Genomic DNA, 25,333 nt, shown 5'->3' with positions numbered 1-25,333 from the left:
TAGATCTGAAAGCAATAGGTTCCTAAATATAAGCTCTAAAATTTATATAAATATACATATCATAAACTGCTATTTTCCTATCCAATTATTTTCTCTTTCCCTCCTAAAAAGTATAGACATTGAACAATGTGCAAATTACAATAGTCACATAGCCAGGGATGCCTGGGTGGCTCAATGGTTGAGCGCCTGCCTTCCACTCGGGTCATGATCCCAGGGTCCTGGGATGGAGTCCCACATGGGGCTCTCTGCAGGGAGCCTGCCTCTCCCTCTGCCTAGTCTCTGCCTCTCTCTCTGTACCTCCCATGAAAATAAATAAATAAAATCTTAAAAAACAAACCCACAAAGTTCATGCATCCAAGGAAAAAACTTCTGGACATGCCAAAAAAAAAGAAAACGTGCTTTATAATCAGGAGAAAAAAATGAATCAATAGAGTCTCTGAAATAAATAAGATGTAGAAGCTATTGGCAGGCAGTTACAACTCTCATGTGCGGTTTTTCATAAACCTTATTATGCCACTCTTGGTTTCTGTTCAGGTCATGATCTCATTTCATGGATTTTCAGATACCTTATTATGCCACTCTTCGTTTCTTTTTTTTTTTTTTTTTTTTCACTCTTCGTTTCTGTTCAGGTCATGATCTGCAGGTCATGGAGCCAGTGACATGGCCCATGAGATCTCGCCCATTCTGGGCTCTGGGCTCACTGCAGAGTGTGCTTGAGATTCTCTCTCCTCTTTTCCCCCTCCTGCTCCTGCTCTTTCACTTTCTCTCTCTCAAATAAATAAGTAAAATCTTTAAAAAAAAAAAAAAAAACCCACTGCTGCTCGATTTTGTAACTGTGTGGTGACAGCCGTTTCTGTGGTGATCCGTCAACAAATATACGAGTGGTTTGGGGTTTTCTTATATTTTTATTTATTAATTCATGAAAGACACAGAGAGGCAGAGACAGAAGCAGGCTCCCTGCGGGGAACCTGATGCAGGACTCGATTCCTGGACCCCAGGATCACGACCTGAGCCAAAGGCAGATGCTCAACCCCTGAGCCACTCAGGCATCCCAAAATACGCAGAGTTAAATGATCGTGCACACTTAAAGCTAACATGCTGTGTGTCAATCGTACCTCCATAAAGGAAAAGATTATCTGCTAAATCTAATCAAATAAAACACATCTTCACTAGATCTTACATGATGGAAGCTGGAGGGCTCTCTACACACTTAAAGAGAGAACTCATCAGGCCCGCATAATTGACTGTATCCAGATTTCCGGATATGTCTGTGGACATATGACTGTGACTACTTGATTTTTTGTATTTTTCATCAGCATTGCCCACCTTGTGCTAGCCGAGTATATTTGGGGAACCTAATATGTCAACAACAGTCAGGGGCGGTGAAGGATCGAAGGCTGTGTCCGGTGGTTTCCCAGTTCAACCACGTCCTAGGCCGCGGAGGTCTGAGCTTCCGCTCTGAGCTGACCTCCGCGCGCACCCGGCGTGTTACTAAAGCCCGGGGAGCCGAGACACAAGCCCCGCCCGGACCTGCAGGGGCCCGCGTGCGCAGGGCGCCTACGCGAGCCCGAGGCGGGGCGGGGGCGGGGCTCCGCGCGGGAGCCGGCGGGGGGCGGGGCCGGAACGGGGCGGGGCTCCGCGCGGCCCCGCCCCCTCCGCGGTCACTGTTCACACGCCGGGTGCTGATCCGCGCCGAGGCCGTCTCGCCGCCGCGGAGGGCGCCCCCGGATCCCCGCAGGGAGGCGCCGGCGCTCGGGGAAGCCGCCGGAAAGCGCGAGCGGCGGGGCCAGGCCGGGCCGGCTATGCCTCCCGTGGCCGCGGTTCCCGCCGGCGACCGCGCGCCCGCGGCCTCGGGGGTGCAGCCGGGCCCCGCGGAGGCCGCGCTGTGAGGCGCCAGGGCCTAGTGGCCGCCGCGGCCGCGCCGGAGGGGCCCGGGGCCGGCGCCCGCCCGCCCGCCCGCCCCCCTCGCGCTCTGCGGCCCCGCCTAGGCTCGCCGCCTCAGCCGCCGGCCGCCATGGTCTTCGCCACCCGGGAGGGCGCGGGCTCGGCGCGGCACCGGGCGCTGCGCGGGCTGCTGCTGCTCTGCCTGTGGCTGCCGAGCGGCCGCGCGGCCGCACCGCCCTCCGCGCCGCTGTCCGAGCTGCACGCGCAGCTCTCGGGGGTGGAGCAGCTGCTGGAGGAGTTCCGCCGGCAGCTGCAGCAGGAGCGGCCGCAGGAGGAGCTGGAGCTGGAGCTGCGCGCGGGCGGCGGCCCCCGGGAGGGCTGCCCGGGCCCGGGCGGCGGCGGCGGCGGCGGCGGCTACAGCGCCATGCCGGACGCCATCATCCGCACCAAGGACTCGCTCGCGGCGGGCGCCAGCTTCCTGACGGCGCCGGCGGCCGTGCGGGACTGGCGGCAGTGCCTGGCGGCCTGCTGCTCCGAGCCGCGCTGCTCCGTGGCGGTGGTGGAGCTGCCCCGGCGGCCCGCGCCCCCCGCCGCCGCGCTCGGCTGCTACCTCTTCAACTGCACCGCCCGCGGCCGCAGCGTCTGCAAGTTCGCTCTGCACCGCGGCTACAGCAGCTACAGCCTCAGCCGCGCCCCGGCGGGCGGGCCGCGAGACCTGGGAGCCTCGCCTCCAGAGGGTGAGTGAGCACCGCGCGGGAGGAGGCCGGGGCAGACCGCGGCCGACCCCGGCGCCTGTCGGCGGCTGCACCCGGGGGACTGCTCCGGCAGGGCAGCGCGGTGGGAAATGAACGGAAATAACCGCCTTCCAGGTTATTTCAGGCCGCGGCATCCGGAAGGCTGCCTCTGGTTTCTGTTGTAGATGGTTTCTGAGAAACCCTAGAAGACGGAGCAGAAGAGGGCACCATGGCCTGCTCCTGGAATTTTTCTGGCCTTGGGGGGAGGGAGGCTGATCTCAGAGGATTTACAGAAATTCGATTTAAAGGAGGGGAAAAGCTCGAAGCAAAAAAAAAAAAAAAAAAAATTATTTCAGGCTCAGATTTTTTATTAAGTCATGGTTTGTGTCAAGTAACTGCAGGAGCAAAATCTAATTAGATGCCAGATTGCTCACAACACACTCATTGCTTAGCTTGGCTCTCACGACTCCTGATTGCGTGTGCAGTGGCTTTCGTCACACAAAAATGGCCAAGGGAAACTTGATGTCAGTTATTTTGAAGTGAGTCCAACTGATTTCCCACGAACTATGGTCCCTTTTGTAAAGACGGAAAGGAGGGGGTTTTCATTTTAGTTGAAAATAAGAAAGTTTAAGGCAAGTCTTCTTTTTTTAAGATTTTATTTGTTTATTTGACAGAGAGAGAGAGAGAGAGAGAGAGAGGGCACACAAGCAGGGGGAGCTGCAGCCAGAGGGAGGAGAAGCAGGCTCCCCACTGAGCAGGGAGCCTGAGGTGGGGCTCCATCCCTGGACCCTGGGATCATGACCTGAGCCTGGAATCATGACCAGAGCCGAAGGCAGACGCTCAACAGACTGAGCCACCCAGGCACCCCAGCATGTCTCTTTTTTAAAAGAGTTAATAATGAAAATTTTCATTCTATGGTTTTCCTTCCTGCAGATGCTCTGAATGACAGTCGAGGCACAAAAAGAAAATTGTGGCAGTTGGAGATTAAAGCCATGAGGGAATAAAACCTTGATTGGGACCATGTGTGTTTGGCAGAATGTGTTTGATTGCATTCTGTTGCTCTTTGATTTATAATAAGAAGAATGTTATAGTAAGATTGGGGGTCGAGGGCAACCTCAGCCACTTTGGAAACCTGGAACCTCCAAGACCCAAAGGTCCAGAGAGAAGGGTCTGGGAAACCACATCCACAAGGGCCCATCTTCCTACTCATTTCCACCTGAGATAAAGCTCAGGACCCTTGTCAGGGCAGCAGACATCAAAGGTCACCCTGTGACTGCTCAGCCCCAAGGCAGATACTAGGAAGAACCCCAAAGTTTTCTCCCTAAAGGGAAGGCAAGAGATACTTTCACTTGGACCTCCACCAGCATCCCTGAGCCTGCCCCATGACTATTACACACATATCCTTCCTGTTTGCTCAAATGTGGACCAAAAAAATCCCAGCAGCAAAGAACCAAAACCCTTTTCCCTTGTTCTTCCAGCGCATCTGGAAGAAACCAACATTGCCAAAGGAAGTTTTCTTATAAGCTAGGGGAAATCAAAGGAAAATAAACAAGAAAAGAATATTCTCAAGGAAATTTAAAAAGAAAAGTTAGGTTTACTAGTAGGAGTTTCTGAGTCTCTTTAATTTTTTTCTTTTTAAAGATTTTATTTATTCATGACATACACAGAGAGGCAGAGATATAGGCAGAGGGAGAAGCTGGCTCCCTACCAGGAGCCTGATGTGAGACCCTGTCCCAGGACCCTGGGATCATGACCTGAGCCAAAGGCAGACATTCAACCACTGAGCCACTCAGGTGCCCCCGAGTCACTTTTCTTCCACTCCCTTCTTTGCTCTTCCCTTCCCTAGGCAATTCAATTATGTAGATGTTAGGGATGAAAATGGGTGTCTATAGGGCTTGGTTCTCATTCTGGAAAACACCGTCACACACTTCAGATCCCCAGCAACACAGAAACTAAAAGGATGTAGCTCAGACCCTAAGGTGCCCTCATTTGCAGCTAGGACAAAGCTACCTACCCAAATGACCTGTGTTTGCCCTTGCCCAAATGCATAACATCCGAAGCTCTTTATGCCTCTGAAACTTCCTTGTTTTTCCTTCTCTAATTACCTCTTATTTTCCAACTCTTGTGACCATACAGAGTTGGAGGCTAAAGGAGTGTGAATATGGTTTAGAAAAGCTTTTGCAGAGAATTTATCAGGGCCACCTGATGTGAATAAAAATATGATGCAGAAATGGTGAAGGGGCAGGTGGAATGGAATGGCACAAATTTATACCAGAACCCATCAGCCATGTTTGTTGCGGACACTGAGTTTGGTGCTAGGCATTATTACGAGGTCCTTAAGCTCATGAACTCACTCTTCTCACAACAACCAAAGATCTAGGTTCTGTTATAATCCCCAATGTACTGGAAGGTTCTGTGAGAGAAAGTCACCTGCCCAAAGTCTTGCCACACATGAGTTATAGAGCTGTGTCTCACAAGTGTCTCACAGGAAATAAGAAGCACAGACCATTAAATTGGTCATTCATTCTTCTGGCATATTTTTGTAGGAAAGTGATCCATGCTAAAGAAAAAGTAGAAGCAAGAAAATTTACTGTGACAGTATTTATAATGGTGAAAAAAATGGTAAAGTAAGTGTCCAATAGAGGTTAAAAATTAAAATGGCAGCTGTGAAGTTTATGTAGTAACATGGGCGAAACTAGAGTATATGAATAAATATCAATAAATAGAATAAATCAATAAGTTAGGTTAACTCAGGTTGTAAATTTATATTTCCTGTAACTGGAATATACTTTGGGTACCCCCACGTATAATTAGAAATATCCGGGCTGACATCAGAACTGACAGATGTATCATTTTTATCGTCTTAGGCAAGTAAACCTCTGACTCTCCTTTCCTCATGAGTCTGATGCAGATGGGAATACCTACCTCAGAGACTTGTGAAAGTTAAGTGACATTATGGCTCATGAGTACTTAGCCTGGTGTCTAGTACAAAGAAATCACTTAATAAATGGCACCTCATATTATCATCAGCTCACCAAAAATGATAACCAGACTGAGGTTGTGAATAATCCTTTACTGAAATGTTACAATTAAGAACACCCAATGAAAAAAGAAAACCACAAAAACAACCAACCGCATGAATTTTGACAAATGGTAACTAAGCCTATTCCTTAGTCTGGCCCCACTTCTGTGTCCTGACTTCAGGACTCCCTGCTAATTTCTAAACCACCACTCTATCATTTGTGCCCACACAGTACAGATCCAGATTCCAGAACCTCCTCCTTGTCATTCAGGCTCTGTTCACAGCAGTGTGTTATAAATCAGATTAGTTAACAATATTATTCTTATCTGTATAAAATGTCAACTTGTTATGCTTCATCAGAATTGGTATGAGTCTTATTTTCCCTCAGTAGATCTGACCAAGTGTGTTTAGTTTTCAAAAGAAATCAATGTTTCCATAGTATTTAACACTGATGTATTACATTTTTATGATGAAAATTTAAATTTACCTTTATCTTGTTCTTTATTAGCAAGTCAAGTTTTTTAAAAGATTTTTTTTTTAATTTTTATTTATTTATGATAGTCACACACAGAGAGAGAGAGAGGCAGAGACACAGGCAGAGGGAGAAGCAGGCTCCATGCAGAGAGCCTGACATAGGACTCGATCCTGGGTCTCCAGGATCAGGCCCTGGGCTGAAGGCAGTGCTAAACCGCTGAGCCACCTGGGCTGCCCCAACCAACAGCATTCTCATTCAGAAAAGCCACAGCTCTAAGAGCTGCCAGCCCCATACAGAAATTCTCTGTTTCTGGGTATTGGGAGGATCAGTAGATGAGAAGACAGGGCTGGATGAGCAGGTCTCCGAACATCTAAAATGTCATGGTAACTTGTCAAAGGGTTTTTTTTTTTCTTTTTTTGAAGGGTTTTTCTTAAGCAGGGAAATGACCCAATCAGATTAGAATTTCAGAAAAGTAATTTTAGCTAATGTATCAAGAGTGACTATTCTTTGTTGCCTGGGGAGAAATGAATAAGATTGCTGCTAGCCCCAAATCTCAGGCCCTGGGATATTTGGGTTGGCCCTTAGAAGTTTGCTTAGGGCAACTGGGGCTCTGGAGGAAGAGTTTAGTGAGTGCCCCAGCAGCATCATTCAGAGAAAGTTAAGGAAGAACAAGTCCAGGCCAGAATTTGGACAGCTTTGGCACTGGAGAGGGAGGAAATAGTGGATGCCAAAAAGCATATATTATAAGAACTTATAGATTTTTTTTTCCTTGGTTAATATTACTAAGTTTCTTTAAGATATATGTGCATTTGGGTAAGTTTACTAATAAGCTTAAATCAATAAAATATTCACATCTCTTTTCTTAGAAATGTTTTCTGTATACTGCTTTTCCTATCAATCAGCACTGAAGCAGCTACCAGATGAGGATTAGTAGTTAGTGAACATAGTTAGCCTTGAATTATTTAGTACCATTCCAGATCAAAGGTAAATATATACTTGTTTTGCTATTGTCAGAAACTCAGTGTGCCAGGCTCTGTTGTAAAAAGTAGTTGTTAGAGGGACCCTTGGGTGGCTCAGTGGTTGAGCGTCTGCCTTGGGCCCAGGTGTGATCCTGGGGTCCTGGGATCGAGTCCCCCTCTCAGGCTCCCTGTGGGGAGCTGCTTCTCCCTCTGCCTATGTCTCTGCCTCTTTTCCTGCATCTCTCATGAATAAATAAATAAATAAATGTTTTTTTAAAAGTCGTTGTTAGAAACTGAATGTCTTCTATTTTTCTAGATGAAACATTGTATTCCAGAGAATTTCTAAGTGAGCTTTATTTTGTGTGAGTCCAAGAACTTGCTTTAACTTTCCAAATTTAATTTATTTCCTATGCATTGAACACTTTATATCACTTCTATTTTAAAAACTTGAGGATAAGAAAAAAAATCTATATCAGGTGGATTTTTTTAGATGTGTTTCAGAAGTCCTTTTTTGATAAATTCATTTAATCGAATTTTGAACATAAGTTATTTATGAATTAAATAAAAATTTGACTCTAGAGAATAAAGCTACTACTCCAGATTAGCTGGCCTAGTACTCTGTCTTGTACTCACAACCTTATCCTAACTATTAGTACTAGCTGATACGCCACACCTCCTCTTCTGCATGTATTATAAATTCCATATTCCTAAATGTTGCTGTTTTGTGTAAAGAGAATACGATGAAAATCAATAAGAAAATAACTTTTAGTTGCTATACATTCTCTTAGTAGTTGTTTGTTGGACTCCATCCATTCTAGCAAACAAGATTCTTCTTTAAACATATCATTAAAAAAATAGTTATCTCTCTTGTGAATTATTGATTTTCTTTCACAGAAAAGGATGAGCCCCCGCTTAGCAAGGCTGGGCAGGATGTGGTCTTGCATCTACCTACAGACGGAGTGGTTTTAGATGGCCGTGAGAGTACAGATGACCACGCCATTGTCCAGTATGAGTGGACACTGCTGCAGGGTGACCCATCAGTGGACATGAAGGTAATTCATGACATCATTGTGATGACTGCAAGTATTTCCATGAGGTGATCTCTCATAATGTTTTTCTACTCCTGTTCCCAAAATATCAGTCAGCTAGCAGAAAAGGTATGACATGGAGAGAGCATAAAACTGATTGTTGAAAAAGTGGTTTATTATATGAATTTACTTTTCTACTGAGTAAACAGTGATTCTGGTCATTTGTTTTGAGCTTACTCTTGTTCTTGCTACTTTTTTTGGCAAAACACTTCAAGGGAAAAGCTTCAGGCTTTGTTTTCATGACTCAGATTATTTCTAAATTTTTCATTTCTTCTTAGTTCAAGGTCCAGGTAGAAAACTTGAAAAATATGAAGGAATATAAAGAGGAAAATAACAATAGAGTAAACAAATTCTTCCCGAGCCAGAAAGCAACCACCTCAGCTAGCAGTGAGGCCTGCTTGAGGTAAATGAGTTAGTAAGGGAGGGGAAGTGTTCTATTTAGGTGCTCCGTACTGATTTTCATCAAGCTTGTTGGGGCTGGAACTGCTACAGATGAGGGAATGAATCACTCTCCCAGTGGCTTCCTACACCCAGGGAGTCTTTAATTGAGCTATTAAAGAGCACGATATTAATTTCAGAAGAACATAATGACTCGACATTTATGTATATTGTGAAATGATCACCACAATAAGTCTAGTTAACATCTGTTACATAACACAGTAATACATTTTCTGTAATGAGAACTTTTTTTTTTTGAGGAAGCCTTTGAAAACTTTTTTTAAAGATTGACTTTCAGCGACTTTCAAATATACAGTATTATTAACTATAGCTACCATGCTTTATATTACATCCCTTGACATTTATTTTATAACTGGAAGTTTGTACCTTTGACCTCACTTTACCCATTCTATCCACCCTTCACACCCTGCCTCTTGCAACTACGCATCTATTTTCTGTATATACGAACTCAAGCTTTTTGTTTAGATTCCACATATAAGTGAGATCATATGGCATTTGTCTTTCTCTGAATTATTTCACTTAGCATAATACCCTCAAGGTCCATCCATGTTGTCACATATGGCAAAATTCCTTTTTATGGCTGAATATATATATATATATATATATACCCCATTTTTCTTTATCCATTCATCCATCAGTGGACATTTAGTTTGTTTCTTTATCTTGGCTATTGTAAGTAACACTGCAATGAACATGGGGAGTGCATATATCTTTTCAATTTAGTGTTTTGTTTTCTTTAAATAAATATTGAGAAATGGAACCGAGGGATCGACTCAGGATATCTTGAGTTGTGAGGCAAGTGACTTTTTAATTAACTCTGTCAGGATCCTTCCTAGCCAGGAGTATTTCCTGGCTTACCCAGATAAGCCATCCAAACTACTTTAGTTAGAGAAAGTGGAAAAAGTGTATTGGTCTGCTGGGGCTGCCATAACAAAATACCACAGACTGGATGGCTTAACCAACAGAAAGTTCTCACTGTTCTGGAGGCTGAAGTCCAAGATAAAAGTGTCAGCAGGGCTGGTTTCTTCTAAGTCCTCAAAGTTGACTGTCAACTACTTCCTGTGTCTTCACACAGTCTTCTCTGTGGGAAAGCACCGACTGACATTCTTTTGGAACAAAAACAATAATCAACTAGTCATTCAAGACTGACTTAAGTCCATTATTAACTGAAAGATTATATAGTCTTAGAATTGTTTGGACCCTTGATCAGCATCTTACCCAGCCCACATCCATCTAGGAGCCCCTTTCAGCCCATTCCTTCCAGTGGTCATCCACTCTCTGCCTGGTATTTCCAGGGATGAAAGCTTACTTCTTCACATTATGTCCTGTGATAGCAGCTTTAATTATTAGGCCAACAGGATGTGCCTCCTATTACTTCTGTGCACTGATGCTACTAGATCTTCTCTTTGGAAAAGCACTGAACACCTTTTTATTCGGTGTATCAGCCACTTAAGTTTTTTTGGGGGAAAAAAGAATATCAACCACTTGGAATACTCTTCTCAGAACGTAGCACTCCCAGTCTTTCAGATATTCCTTGTAAATTGATTTTCAGAGAGTCCCATCTACCATCTAGCCTCTTCTGGATTTTTTCAGATTCTTGTAGGCCCTTCTTAAAATCTGACACCCTTATGAACCCTATATGTAAACTGTGGTTCTTCCTGATACAGACTATCACCTCCTGTGATCCAGACATTATCTTTACTTCTATTAATGAAGCTTAATTTACATAAACTATTTTAGTGGCTGCTTCACACAAGGGATTCATGTTGAGTTTTCCATTAGCAGGATTACCTAAAACCAGCTTATCTGCACAGACTGCTGTCCTGATGGCCTCCCCACCTGTTTGTGTAATTGATTTATTAAACCTGAATGCAGGACCTTATGTTTAGCCTTTTTACATCTTAGCCTTTTGGTTTTCATCTATAACAGAAATAATTTTGAACTTTGAGTGTCATCTAGTATATTTATCATTCTTTGATGCATTGTGTCAGCTGCAAAATTAATATATCTTTATTGAATCTTTGAGAACTAAGGTTGATCAAGAAAGGTATATGGACAAGCCATTGATCATACCACTAGAGAGCTCCCTTGAGATGGATGCTGACTGGTAATTGGCACTTCTGGGACATATTTGTTCAAGCAGCTATAAATCTGCCTCTATTAATCATCTAGGTTTGTGTATTTGCTACTAAAAGCTTTATTCTGTAAGCAATGAATTACATATATGAGTGCCAAATAAAAATGATGCTGATGATTCAGTATTTAATTTATTGAAGATATTTATAAAGGAGTAACAAAATTAGGCATTTCTTTCTTTTTTCTTTTTTTTTTTTTTTAAATTAGGCATTTCTTATGGGCTTTTAGGGCTGACTGCTCTGCATCAAGAGGGAAATGTGGCTCAATTCCCCAGCCAAGTGTATTATGTGCTGGCAAATAGATCTAAAGTTATACAGCCATAATCCAAATAGCAAAGTCTGCAATAAGAGAGCCATTTGCTACCAACCTGTAGACTGCCTTATAATGATGTACATTCATGAATGCCACCAAAAGTAAACTGTCATCCTACTATGACTTCATCATAAAACTGTCATTGATGGAGTCACCCACTCAGTGTCAGGCAGTTTAGACCTATCTGTAATCTTCAGAACAACTTCACAAGCAGGCACATCCCTATCTTGTGGATTAAAATTGTAATAAAAAAAATCATTAGGGCAGCTCTGGTGGCACAGCGGTTTAGCGCCGCCTGCAGCCCAGGGCGTGATCCTGGAGACCCTGGATTGAGTCCCATGTCAGGCTCTCTGTATGGTGTCTGCTTCTCCCTCTGCCTGTGTCTCTGCCTCTCTCTCTCTCTCTCTCTCTCTCTGTCTGTCTCTATGAATAAATAAAATCTTTTAAGAAAAATCATTAAAGACTTTGAAGTGGCAAGAGATTACTGAGTACCTGTCAATGAAATGCTGGGGTGTGAAGCGGGTCCTTCAAGGTTAGCATTGTAGAGGTTAGATTGTAGAAAACAGATAATGATGCAAATGATTCTTGCCCATAGAAATGCAAATACGTTTTTTCATATAGAGATGCAACTGATTTCTGCCCCTTGGAAAAGTGGATTTCAAACATGACATTTTAACGCGCATAAGTATTAATCTATGAATACATTCAATTTGGTGCCTAATAGTACTAACAGCAAACTTGTTTCAGCTTTGCATCTCCAGCAACTTCATTTATGTATTCATAGTTACTTATAACTGTCTGTTCTTCAGATTCTCATTTGTTGGTGTTCTTCTTTAAAGATTTTATTTTTATTTATGAGAGAGCGAGCATAGGCGGAGGAACAAAGGGAGAGGGGCAAGCAGATTCCTCTTTGAGTCCACAGCCCAATGCAGGGCTCCATCCCAGGACCCTGAGATCATGATATGTGCTGAAATCAAGAGTCCGATGCTTAACCAACTGAGCCCCCAAAGTACTCCTCAGATTCTCCTTTGAATCTATGGGATGCCTTATTGGTTTTCTCTCTATAAAATGAGTTAAATAAAATCTTTGGTGCATGTTCATATTAGATTTGTGTGACAGTCATAGTTTTAACATTTTGAGAATTGTCCTTTAATAGTAATTAATATCCTTCAGGGGTCATCTCATCCCTTTCACCTGGGCAGCCTGATTTTACACCCCAAATTTTTTTTAAGTTTATTTATGTTATTTATTAATCTCTACACTCAACATGGGGCTCGAACTCACCATCCTGAGATCCAGAAGAGTTGGTGTTCTTCTGACTGAGCCGGCCAGGCATCCCTACACCCCCAAATTTCTGAGAGGAAAATTAGGACTCTCAAGTCAGAGTTTTTTGTTTTGTTTTGTTTTGTTTTGTTTTGTTTTGTTTCCCCTTCTGAGAATGGGATCCAGCTGACTGGAATGTTAATACAGTCCTCCCTCAAGCTGCAAAATAGGATTACTTGGAAGGTTGTTGGGAATAGGTAAAGAGCAGTTATAGGCTATCATAGCAGAGCAATTAAGTTAAAACCCAATGTGGGATCCATTTATTTTTATGTCCCTTGACCATCTGCACCCCTCAGGGGCACTCACTGGTCAGGCTTTCCCCTGAGTGCCCCCTTATAAGTCCTCCTCTCTCCTTGCCTCATCTCCTCTGTTCTCCACCATCTACACAGACTCCTACCTCCATTTCTCATGCCTGTAATAAAAGAGTAGGCCTCCCTTTGTCCTGAAATACTTTAAAACCAGGAATGCCTGGGTAGTTCAGCAGTTGAGCATCTGCCTTTGGCTCAGGGCATGATCCCGAATCAGGCTCCCTGCATGGAGCCTGCTTTTCCTTCTGCCTGTACGCCTGTCTCTCTCTCTGTGTCTCTCATGATTAATAAATAAAATCTTTAAAAAAAAACAAACCCTTTAAAAGCGAGACAGGACTACCTTTTCACATCCAAAAGACCCATTCAGGTATTCAGAAAACGACAAAAACCAATTAGGTCCTCACTCTTAAGAGAAATTATTTCTACTGACTTCATTATGATAAAACTGATAGCTAGGTATATTTAGTACTTAGTGTGTATTCAGTACTATACTAATCATTCATGTTAACTAAATATATGAGAAAGGTCATGTTCCTGCCTTGTCTTCTTCCTTTATGAAAAAAAAAATAGGAGAAATGATTGGTCAGAACCAAGAGTCTACCCACTAGACTTTAAAGTTATATATTTTCTGTCCTTGAACAGGATGTTCTACATCCATTAACTGAATATTAATCTATAATACAAAATGCAAATGCAAAAAGATACATTTTCTTAAATTCAAAAAGACATTTTTCAGGCAGCCTATTAAATGACATCGAGTTCCACAATTAGTCAACATAATACATTTAAATCTGAAGTCAGAATGTAAAATCTGACATTTAGGAACAGGATACAGAGTACAAGGGTGTCCAAGAGATTTGGAATCCATAAATCCAAAGATTTACTTATATTCATCAGATGTGGAAAAAAAATTTTTTTTTAAGATTTATTTATTTACTCATGAAAGAGAGAAAAGCAGAGACACAGGCAGAGGGAAAAACAGGCTTCATGCAGGGATCCTGGGTCTCCAGGATCACGCCCTGGCCTGAAGGCGGCGCCAAACCACTGAGCCACCCGGGCTGCCTGGAAAAAAATATTTTTAAAGATTTTCTTTCTTTTAGAGAGGAGCATGCATGCATGCACCTGAGCACAAGCAGGGGGAGAGGCAGAGCGAGAGGGAGAGAGAATCTTGAACAGACTTAGTGCTGAGTATGGAGCCTAAAGTGGACTCAATCCCACACCTGAGATTGTGACCTGATCTGAAACCAAGAGTTGGAAGCTTAACAAATGAGCCATCTAGCATCTCCAGTGTGGAAAATATTTTTAACTAAATGATTTTAAAATAACATATGTAATGGAAGTTTACTAAAGAATGGATATTGTTGGGGCACTTGGGTGGTTCAGTCAGTTAAGTGTCTGCCTTTGGGTCAGGTCATGATCTATCTCAGGGTTCTGGGATGGAGCCCTGCATCAGGCTCCCTGCTCAGTGGGGAGCCTCCCTCTCACTCTGCCCCTTTCCCTGGCTCATGCTCTTTCTCTCTCAAATATATAAATAAGATCTTTTTTAAAAAAGGAATAGGGGCACCTGGGTGGCTCAGTGGTTGAATGTCTGCCTTCCACTCAGGTCGTGATCCTGCAGTCCTAGGATGGAGTCCCGCATCAGGCTCCCTGTAGGGAGCCTGCTTCTTCCTCTGCCTATGTCTCTGCCTCTCTCTCGCTGTGTCTCTCATGAATAAATAAATAAAATCTTTTTTAAAAAAATAAAAAAGGAATAGATATTGTTTACACCAGTAATTTCATTATGAAATTAAAACCAATTTCACACTGGCTTGCCTGCTGTACATAATTAGTTTTTAAAATAGATATATTATCATCTAAATTGGGGTCTGCTGGAAGTGAGAAGGGGTGGTATTCCAAATTACCCCCAGGACCACTGAGAAAAAATGGAGCAAACCAGAACATGGGTGCTTCTTGATAAAACCTAAGTTTTACTGGATGGTCTCTGGGGTTTCCCTGTTAGTCTCCTTTTAAACAACCTCACCAAAAAATAAAAATGGTATTTTATAGGAGCACCTGGGTAGCTTACTCAGTTAAGTCTCTGACTCTTGATCTCAGCTTCCGTCATGATCTCAGGGTCGTGAGATTGATCCCCATATCAGGCTCCACACTCAGCTGGGAGCCTGCCAGAGATTCTCTCTCTCCCTCTGCCCCTCCCCTGGCTCTCTCCTTCTCTCTCTCTCAAACAAATAAATCTTCTTAAAAAATAGTATTTTATAATTCAGCATTAGAGAAGAGGTTTCTGGGAAGGGAACATAAATAGAAACAAGAATTGACCTTTTTCTGATAGGGCAAGAGAGCACAAAATAACTGTTGAATTTCAAATTGCATTCTCTCCTGCAATAGGAGCCATTTTATCACTTATTCCTCCTCAATCAGATTTCCTGGGACATAATTTAGGTCGATACTGAAAATGCTCACAAAAGGAACGAATCATTACATGGCAAGGAGAGGATTTAAAAAACTGTAAATAAATAAGTAAAAAAATTTATACATGAGAGGCACAGAGAGAGAGAGAGGCAGAGACACAGGCAGAGAGAGAAGCAGGCTCCATGCAGGGAGCCCAACGCGGGACTCGATCCTGGGTCTCCAGGATCAGGCCCTGGGCCGAAGGCGGCGCTAAACCGCTGAGCCACCCAGGCTGCCCTGGGTGGGTATTTTAAAAAAATTTAAAAAAATAAAAATAAAAATAAAAACCCATTGAAAGACTTGATAAAAATTTAGTGAGCAGAATTTTCAAGGAAGTCTGCAGTTATTTAACCAAGACACAAGATTCCAGAGAATCTACTACAGTCTTTAAATTAAGCAGTAACTCTCTGTCGTCTTCTGTTTTCTACACATCTTCATCGATAACAGACCAAAGAAATACATAAAATCAATAATATCACAACAGAATTTGTAACAATAATGAAAGATTTCAGTAGAAATATTTTCAGTGAGGAAAGGAATGAGCTGAAGAGAGGTTTCACTGCCCCAGGGGCCCTATGTCCCATCTCTCCTTCCTCTAACCCTCCTTCCTCTATTCCTTTCATGATAATTTTTCCCTTTCTCTCCCAAAGCTTAGAACTGTGCTTATACTTACTAGGATTCTAATAATACTTACTAATTAATTGAATCTTTTTTTAAGAAAAGTAATTCTAAGGAAATGTTGAAAAATAATCTCCCCAGTGGAAAAGAAAGTACATATTCATGAAAAATAAATCTGGGTAAATTGAGTTAGGTAAGATCTATGCCAGTAAGGGGAGAAGCTTTAAAGTTCTTTTTCAGGGCAGCCCCGGTGGTGCAGCGGTTTAGCGCCGCCTGCAGCCAAAGGTGTGATCCTGGAGACCCTGGATCGAGTCCCACGTCGGGCTCCCTGCATGGAGCCTGCTTCTCCCTCTGCCTGTGTCTCTGCCTCTCTCTCTCTCTGTGCGTATGTCTCTACGAATAAATAAATAAAATCTTAAAAAAAAAAGTTCTTTGTTCAGAAACAAACATACAACTTCTCAGACAATAAATTGACAGCACAACAGGCTTCCAGAATCACAGAAATCAGCAGCGAATCTGTGCTTCCGGTCAAATGGAGTTTGGACCTGATTTACTGTATCTACATTTTGTAGACCATTACAGCTGGCCAGTCTGTATGTAAACTGTGTCTGGGTTCTTTCTAAGAAATGGTTCTTGGAATAAGAACCTTGGAAGGTTTTACTCTGCTGACTGAGAGGTAGGATTCTGGAATGGCTGTGTGTGTGGAATTTGGAATCAAAAGATCTGGATTTGAACCTAGTTTTGCCAATTCCCTAGCAAGGCAAACTTGGGGAAATTACTTCATTCTTTTTTTTTTTTTTATATATTTGACCTTTATTTTATTTGTTTTAGATTTTTATTTATTTATTTATTCATGAGAGACACACAGAGGGACAGGCAGAGAGACAGGCAGAGGGAGAAGCAGGCTCCATGCAGGGAGCCCGACGTGGGACTCGATCCCAGGTCTCCAGGATCAGGCCCTGGACCGAAGGTGGCGCCAAACCACTGAGCCACCCAGGCTGCCCTACTTCATTCTTTAAGCCTTAGCTTCCCTCAATTGTAAAGAGGATAGTATCACCCAATAGAGTTTCAGTAACAGGCCAAAGTGGGAAAATACAAATAGAGCGCTTAGCGTACTACAGAGCACGAAATGAGCACTCCAGGAGAGGTAACTATTACGGTTAGTTCTAAACATCTTAGGATGTAAGTATTGGTCTCTTGTGACCAATAGTTTAACTGAACTACAAATAGAAGAGATATACTCACTTGTATATATAAAAAAAATTATGAGGGCCTCTTAAATCAAGGAGCAAGGAAGTAAGGCACTGTGCAAAATTTGTAGGATATATTGCCCTCAAGTAGCTTGACACCTGGTAGGGAGATGAGATGTGCACCTAAATAACAATCATACCAACTAGAAAGTGGTAAGCCTATAAAAGAATGTAGATAAAGTGCTACTAGAATTCAGAGAAGGAGAGACTATAATCTGGTTGAGGGAAGTCTTCTTCCAGTTGGTGGCCCTGTGGTACATGTCTCTGTAATCTTAATATTCTGACAAATAGGACTTATAAAATTATATTGACTTGAACATTTCACATTGAAAAGATCCACATTCTATAGTGCAAAAATTTTGGACATGTCTGAGAGCATTCAAATTCAAGGTGTGTTCTCTGAGTATGGTGACCTAGGGCCATAAAATCAGAATCCATTTAAAATGAGAATCAGGTTTGACTTGCCCAGAGGACAGTTGGACATTTGCCTGGTGGTCTGTATAGTAACATATTTTTACTTTCCTAAGAAATACTACAGGGGGGCGCCTGAGTGGCTCAGTCTGTGAAGCATCTGCTTTCAGCTCAGGTCATGATCCCAGGGTCCCAGAATAGAGCCCTATATCAGGCCCCCTGCTGGATGGGGATCTGCTTCTCCCTCTACCCCTCCCCCTGCCTGTGCTCACGCATGCTCTCTCTCTCTCTCTCTCTTTCTGTCTCTCAAATAAATAAATGAAATCTTTTTTTTGAAAGAAAGAAGAAAGAAGAAAGAAAGAAAGAGAAAGAAAGAAAGAAAGAAAGAAAGAAGAAAGAAAGAAAGAAAGAAAGAAAGAAAGAAAGAAAGAAAGAAAAAGAAGGAGGGAGGAAGGAAGGAAGGAAAAGAAAAGAAAAGAAAAGAAAAGAAAAGAAAAGAAAAGAAAAGAAAAGAAAGAAAAGATAAAAGAGAGTGCTTGGCCAGTTCAGTTGGTAAAGCATCAACTCTTGATCTTGGAGTTTTAAGTTCGAACTTACTTGGATGTAGAGATTACTTTAAGAAAAGAAAAAAGAAGGGCACCTGGGTGGCTCAGTTTGTTGAGCGTTCTACTCTTGGATTTGTTTGTTTTTTTTTTTTTTTTTTAGATTTTTGTTTATTTATTCATGAGAGACACACACACACAGAGAGAGAGAGAGGCAGAGACACAGGCAGAGGGAGAAGCAGGCTCCTTGGAGGGAGCCTGATGTGGGACTCGATTCCAGGTCTCTAGGATCACACCCTGGGCTGAAGGCGGTGCTAAACCACTGAGCCACTGGAGCTGCCCTCTAACTCTTGGTTTTGGCTCAGGTTGTAATCTCAGGGTCATGAGATCAAGCCTTGTGTCAGGCTCCTCACTCAGTGCAGTCGGCTTGAGAGATTCTCTTTACTTCCCCCTCCTCCTCTGTACCTTCTCTCTCACTCGTGTTCTTTCTGTCTCTCTCTCTCTCTAAAATAAAGAATATAAAAATAATACAGAGAGATCTTGTGTTCACTTTATCCATTTACCCACATCTTGCCAACCCAATGGATATTGATCTTCGATCTTCCTCTGTTTAGGAAGGAGAGAAGGGCAGTAGGAGAAGAAACAAGACAGAAGCAGTACTAATCTTTTGTTTGTAGAAACTCTGCATTATGGCCAGGTATCAAAGAAATTGGCTCACGTTCTCAGGGAATGTTGTCCTGCTCTTTGTGGGAACAATGAGAACTTTTGTCTGATTCTCTTTCTCCCTTTTCCTATTTTTTATCCTGGCACTTAGGAAATGTTTGTAAAATACTTTAAATCCTTCCCAATGTCCGGGCAGCCCAGGTGGCTCAGCAGTTTAGCGCTGCCTTCAGCCCAGGGTGTGATACTGGAGTCCCGGGATTGAGTCCCACGTTGGGCTCCCTGCATGGAACCTGCTTCTCCCTCTGCCTGTGTCTCTGCCTCTCTCTCTCTCTCTCTCTCTCTCTCTTTCTGTATCTCTCATGAATAAATAAATAAAATCTTAAAAAAAAAAAAAACTTTAAATCCTTTCCAATGTCATATAAACATGAGAAGATGTCTGGAAGGATCACCTGGGTACTTGAAGGAAAAACATCCATCTTACTGTTCTAAATATTCTAAATATCTGATTTCTAAGAAAGATACCCCTTGTTAGCTAAACGAATAAAAAGGAAGGAATATTAATCTGAAGAGATCTAAATTGAAGCTCACCCAAGACTTTGAAGGTTATTACCATGGTCTGGATCTGGATCAGTGTTTCCTACATCAGAAAGGAGGTGCCTATGAAGGCAGAAAGAGGCATCCAAAGCCTGGGTGGGTGATTGGCCCCTTAGACAGGGGATGTTCTGTCTTCCAGCCCCAGCATTGAAAAGAAGCTCCCCAAACAAACCACAGGTCCTCAGAGTTTCAGTTTGACACTAGTGTGTTAAATGTTGACACCCAGAGAGCTCGGGCACAGGCCTGGATAATACTGTCCACATAGATGGCCCATCTAGATCTCTTGCCTCAGGGCTTCCCTGGACTCTTAAAATGTCTATTAACTTCACCTCCACCTCACTCCTATGGCCCCATTCAGGGTCACCGTGACCTCACCAATCTCATTCTGTTCAATCCTATGGTCTATCCTCTCCTCTCATGTACCTGGGCAGCAAAGCCCTCAGCTTTGGCTTTCTGCAGTCTTAGGCCTTGTCTGCATTGAGGCTGACCAGCTCGGACAGAGTTGCTTTCCCTTGTAGGACCTTATTCAAGGCCACAGGGCTTGGTGTAGTCTTTATCTGCCACCATGTACCCATGTGTCCCAAGAAGCCAGTGGTCTTACCTATTACACAGCTGCCATCTAGCAAAGCCTGCCTGATTCTGAGCCAGAGCTAGAGAGAGTGAGAGTCTACCACCTGCACCAGCCTTACCAGCTCCCACCCCTTGTAGTCACTTGCTTCTCTTGGCTCAGCTTCACACTCTGCAGCCATGGGGAGAAGTCATAACTGCTCCTTACCTTGCAATAATGTAGGCAGAGATGGAAGGGAAAGTTTCCAGAAGAAAGGGTCAAATCATACTGGAGTGCAGGTCTCTTGACCACTGCAGTGACTCTGGCTAGAGACAGGGCGGGATCAGAGCAGGGTGGTGATGGTGACAGTGGACATGATGAGAAGCAGTTAAATTCCGGACTTTTTAAAATATTTTATTTATTGGAACACCTGGGTGGCTCAGCAGTTGAGTGTCTGCCTTTGGCTCAGGGCATGGTCCCAGGGTCCTGGGATCAAATCCCACACCAGGCTTCCTGTATGGAGCCTGCTTCTTCCTCTGCCTGTGTCTCTGCCTCTCTTTCTTTCTGTGTCTTCCATGAATAAATAAATAAAATCCTTAAAAAAAATAAAAGATTTTATTTATTTATTTATTTATTTATTTATTTATTTATTTAGAGAGCTTGTAAGTGGGTAGAGGGGCAGAGGGAGAGGGAGAGAGAGAACCTTAAGCAGACTGCAGTGGGTGCAAACCCCTTCATGGGGCTCAATCCCATGACCCTGAGGTTACAACCTGAGCCAAAAGCAAGAGTCAGATGCCCAACCGACTGAGCCACCCAGGACCCCTGTGTGTGTTTTTAAAGTAGAGCCAATAGAATCTCCATCGATTGCATATGGAATGTGAAAGACAGCAGGAGTTCAATATGACCCTGTTGTCCCAAGCCACAGGTCTTGTCTCATTTTAAATCTTACTCATCTGACACTCTGATGTTCTGAATGTTCTCAGACATTGATGCACCCTTTTGTTTCTGAGTATCGTTTGCTCATTCCAGACTTTGCAATGATCTTATCATCTCCAGCTCTCTCTCTGCTTGCCCCTCAGGTAATGTTTTTATTCTCACAGAAGTGACTTTTCATGTCACAATGTGGCAGTGAAAACTGTTCAACATCTCTTTGAAATACACCACCAAGGACTGGTGGCCTTGTTTGCCACCTGTCCACCTTACATCTTTTACAGGGAGAGTGATAGGACATCCATCACCTGGAGGTCTTTATTCTGTGACCATCTCAGTGAGTGGTAGTCACAGTATTGAGATTTCATTTCCCTGTCTATAAAAACAGGGTGATTCAGCTTGAGGTGAGAACTAACCAGTGAAGATAATGGATATATTTAAGCATTTCCTATGTTTCAAGCTCTTTTGATATTTAAAAATTAAAATAAAATTGTATTTTATATTTATAATTTCTATATAAGCCCTATATTAAGTTCTTTTTACATCATTATCTCATTTGATCCTTAAAAGGTAGGTGCCATTATTACTTCCATTTCACAGATAAAGAAACAGGCTTTACTAGGGTTAAGTGAATTGTTCAAGGTCACACAGCTGGCACATGGTGGAGCTGGCATTCTAGCCCAGCTCTGTTGGATGCAAGACCCCGCTGTTAACCACTTTGCTCATGTTTCTTCCAGTGTTACTGCATATCACCTGTATGTGCCTGTTGTGTGCAGATTCCCAGATCCCACTCTCACACCCTCTGACTCAGGCTGGGCTGGGAAATCTGAAGTTAATAGCAGCTCTAGGTGATTGATGGCCGAAAGCAGCCTAAATTTGGCAATCACTGTATCTTCTTATATTGCCTCTGAGTGATTGTAACACGTTCCACTTGTGTGTATATGTTGTCCGGACAATGCTGCTAAGCCAAGGTTATGTGTAGGAATCTAAATTCTAGGATTATGTGAATACAAACAAGCAGCTGATAGTTCTAACAGGGCAACAACTGTCTGTACTTTCAAGTCCGTGAATGCATCATTGTAATAAACCATGTATTGCTCAGAATTCATTTGTAGACCATATCCAGACCAGTTCATTTAAGCACAAAGGGATATTTCCTGGAAAAATAGGATATTAAACCATTGTAGTATCTGGGAAGGCTGAAAAATATAATAGTTGGATTGAGCATCCAAAAGTGACTCCCCAGATCACAAGGTAAACAGCCTCAGAAGCTATTGCTCTGATTAGGAGGCTGCTTGAAAAGTGGCATGAAGAGAGTAGAGGATCAAGATGGGGCCCTGGGTTTAGGAAGTGAGCAGAAGTGAAGTCCATGAGAGTGATCAGCAAGGAATACCTGGGGGAACTCGAACACAGAAACAGAAACCAGGGAAGTCAGGAGTTCCAAAACCAAGAGTGGCCAACATTATAAAATACAGTAAGAGGGCCAGAGGAGGGGGAGCTGGCAGGCAGTGAGTCTAACAAGTATTGTTGACCTTGATGACCTGGTGACCTTTGCTAGATCAGTTAATGAGTTTTACCAGCAGTTTCAGGGGAATGGTAAGGAAAGAAATCAGATGGGTGGGATAAAAAAAATTAATAGAAAATGAGCAAATGGAAGCAGCACATGCAGCATGAACAAAGTTTTGAAAAGGTAAGTTGAAATGGAAAAGAGATAAGATTGTATGTCTGGAGATGGTCTTGGAGTGTAGGGTTTTTTATTTCCTGTGGTTTTGTTTGTTTTTAGGTCAAGAGAAACTTGAGCATAGTGATAACAGAGCCATTTGAAAGAGAAATTACTTGATAGGCCAGTGTTCTGAAGGTCATAGAGGGAAGGGGTCAAGGCCTAGATGGAGGATTGGCCTGGAGTACATCTTATGGCCAGGGGAAAGGAGGTGATGACAGGTATGGGTCTAGGTGCTTTCCCAGCATGAGGTGGGTGTGGAAGCCATAGATATGGCCATAATTATGGTCCTCATTTTCTTCTCAGAGTAGATGAGATCACCTGCTGGGAAGGAAGGAATCAAATACTGAGTGTGGAGCTTGGAGGAGTTACAGGTTTAGAACAGCAGCTGCTAAGGACAAATGAAGGCTTGTCAGTTAAGGATATTGCCAGCCCAGATAAAACTGAGAATTGTGAATTCAAAGTGGAACAGCCTGCCAAAATAGTGTATGATTTAATATTTTACATCCTTGGACCAGGAGTGGAGAGGCAACTCATGGGACTACTCCAAGGATAATGTTGATTTCCAGTTCAGGATGATGATGGACTCCATGCCTCAGATCTCTTACCTAAATGTGCTGTTTCCTGTTTGGGTGTCAGGTACCTCAGTCAGGAACCCTGAAGCTGTCCCACTTACAGGAAGGAACATACACCTTTCAGCTCACTGTAATGGACACTGCTGGGCAGAGAAGCTCCGACAACGTCTCAGTGACGGTGCTTCCCATGGCGTTCTCCACGGGAGGTGAGAGGAAAGTCCTTCCCTTGCATTCATGGTGGCTGACAGAAACCAACTAGTTACAGAATGGTTGGCATTTAATATTCTGAATGCACTCCTTGGGCTCTTCCATTCTTTTTGTTTTTAAGCAGGCTCCATGCCCAGCATGGAGCTCAACACTGGGCTTGAACTCACACCGAGAGCAAGACCTGAGCTAAGATCAAGAGTCGGTCACTTAAACAACTGAGCCACCCAAGCGCCCCTCTTCCTTTCTGTCTTTGGTCATGGTTGAATAAGAATCTTTTCTAAAAATATGAAAATATAGGCTCCATTACACTTTGGACTTAGTGGCACTGCTGAATTGGGATGGAGGAGAGCTCCAGGGGATGAGATGATAGATTATGAGATAATAGGACCCTACAGACTCTTTATCTTTCCTGACTGGCTTTCATAAAAGACAATCATAGTTTTTCTGGGAGAGGCTCTTGTTTAAAGATGGGTGGTTTAGGGATCCCTGGGTGGCGCAGCGGTTTGGCGCCTGCCTTTGGCCCAGGGCGCGATCCTGGAGACCCAGGATCGAATCCCACGTCGGGCTCCCGGTGCATGGAGCCTGCTTCTCCCTCTGCCTATGTCTCTGCCTCTCTCTCTCTCTGTGTGTGTGTGACTATCATAAATAAATAAAAATTTAAAAAAAAAAAAAAAAGATGGGTGGTTTATTTGATTTGTATGTTCAAAGAAGGCAGCTAAGGAGCATATTTAAAACAAATTAAATTTTAAATTTTAAATAATCCTTTTAAATTGTGTGTGTGTCAATTTAAAAGGGCTATTTAGGGATGCCTGGGTGGTTTAGCAGTTGAGCACCTCTCTTTGGCTCAGGGCATGATCCTGGAGTCCCGGGATCGAGTCCCACATCAGGCTCCACGCAGGGAGCTCCATGCAGGGCTCCCTCTGCCTGTGTCTCTGCCTCTCTCTCTGTGTGTGTCTCATGAATAAATAAGTAAAATCTTTAACAAAAATAAAATAAAAGGGCTATTTAAAACTTTTCGTGGACACATTGTACAGATAACCTAATAACATAGCTTTATATATTTGTGATGGTTCTCACATTCTGTTGCACAATATAAACTCACTCTTCTCACTCATCTAAATTTCTTAATCTCCCAAACATCTACATTTCTAAGATTAGCTCATTGAGTTTAAGAAATTATATAGATAGATAGATAGATAGATAGATAGATAGATAGATACAACTTAAGAGCACTAAAGATATAGAGATATTACAGAGGGAAACCCCCACAGTTCACTTCTGGAGAAGTGCAGAGGTAAGTGTGTCTAAGGGTCTTATCATTGGTCTGCAGATACTCTCAGTGTCTGCAGGAACACAGAATGCCCAGGAGCTGTGCCAGGCACTGGGCATACAGCGGTGTGCTCCGTAGACCTGGCCCCGTCCCCATCCCCATGTAGCGAGCCTTCACAGTTGCTAGCCATGGCTCCAGTAAACCCACAGCATGTCTTTGCCATCCCTGACTACTCAGTAATTAGATGGTAATTATGCAACATTTGGAAAAATAAGGGTAAAAAAGACTGGAAATGAGTGTATATCCCTGATCTTGTCTTCTGTCCAGCATAGGTCAGTATGCATATTGGAAAGGAAGAAAAATTTTAGAATGCTGAGAACTTGGCAACTTTGATAATTTGCCTTCCATAGGGATACAGAACATAAGCAGCTTCAGAATCTGGCTGGCTGACTCCCCATCCAGCCAAGGTTCCTTTTTACTGTGAGGAAGGAGGGTGACTGCCCACCGGACTAGCTGGCACCCAGCCCCTGCCCATTGCCGTTCTCTGAAGCAGTGATGGCAAGTAAGAAGAGCTGTCCCAGTCAGGAATCCAATGTAGCCCAGATTCCAGCAGGGCCACTGATTTATTGTAGCTACAAAGGAGAGCCAGACAGTTACTCAGAACATTTTTGAGGGGTGCCTGTCCGGCTCAGTTGGAAGAGTGTGCAACTCTTGATCTCGGGGTCATGGGTTTGAGCCCCACATCAAGAGTAGAGATTACTAAAAATTAAACTTTTAAAAAAGAAAACATTTTTGAGTACCTTGGCGTGCTAGACATGCAGCAGGGCCATTGGAAACATGGCATCAGCTCCAGCCACTCAC

The 25,333-nt window shown here is 43.1% G+C and overlaps 1 protein-coding gene across 3 annotated transcripts in view; it reads left to right on the top strand.

Annotated features, from left to right (window-relative positions):
• Positions 1–1,996: 1,996 nt before the first annotated feature.
• The window catches only part of LRP11 (LDL receptor related protein 11), a 45,692-nt gene continuing 22,355 nt past the window's right edge, over positions 1,997–25,333 (top strand). Inside the window, exons 1-3 of one of the 3 annotated variants that reach the window (XM_049115321.1) lie at positions 1,997–2,621; positions 7,969–8,126; positions 23,060–23,201. In XM_049115321.1, the coding sequence (XP_048971278.1) occupies positions 2,015–2,621; positions 7,969–8,126; positions 23,060–23,201 (907 nt within the window). In that variant the 5' untranslated portion in view covers positions 1,997–2,014. The remainder of the gene's footprint in view (positions 2,622–7,968; positions 8,127–23,059; positions 23,202–25,333) is intronic. The other 2 variants (XM_049115339.1, XM_025422538.3) reach the window with 2 other exon arrangements.

This window comes from Canis lupus, chromosome 1 (assembly GCF_003254725.2).
Source record: "Canis lupus dingo isolate Sandy chromosome 1, ASM325472v2, whole genome shotgun sequence".
Classification (NCBI taxonomy): domain Eukaryota; kingdom Metazoa; phylum Chordata; class Mammalia; order Carnivora; family Canidae; genus Canis; species Canis lupus.
The sequence above is the reverse complement of the archived record's forward strand: the minus strand, read 5'-3'. Positions and strand labels throughout refer to the sequence as shown.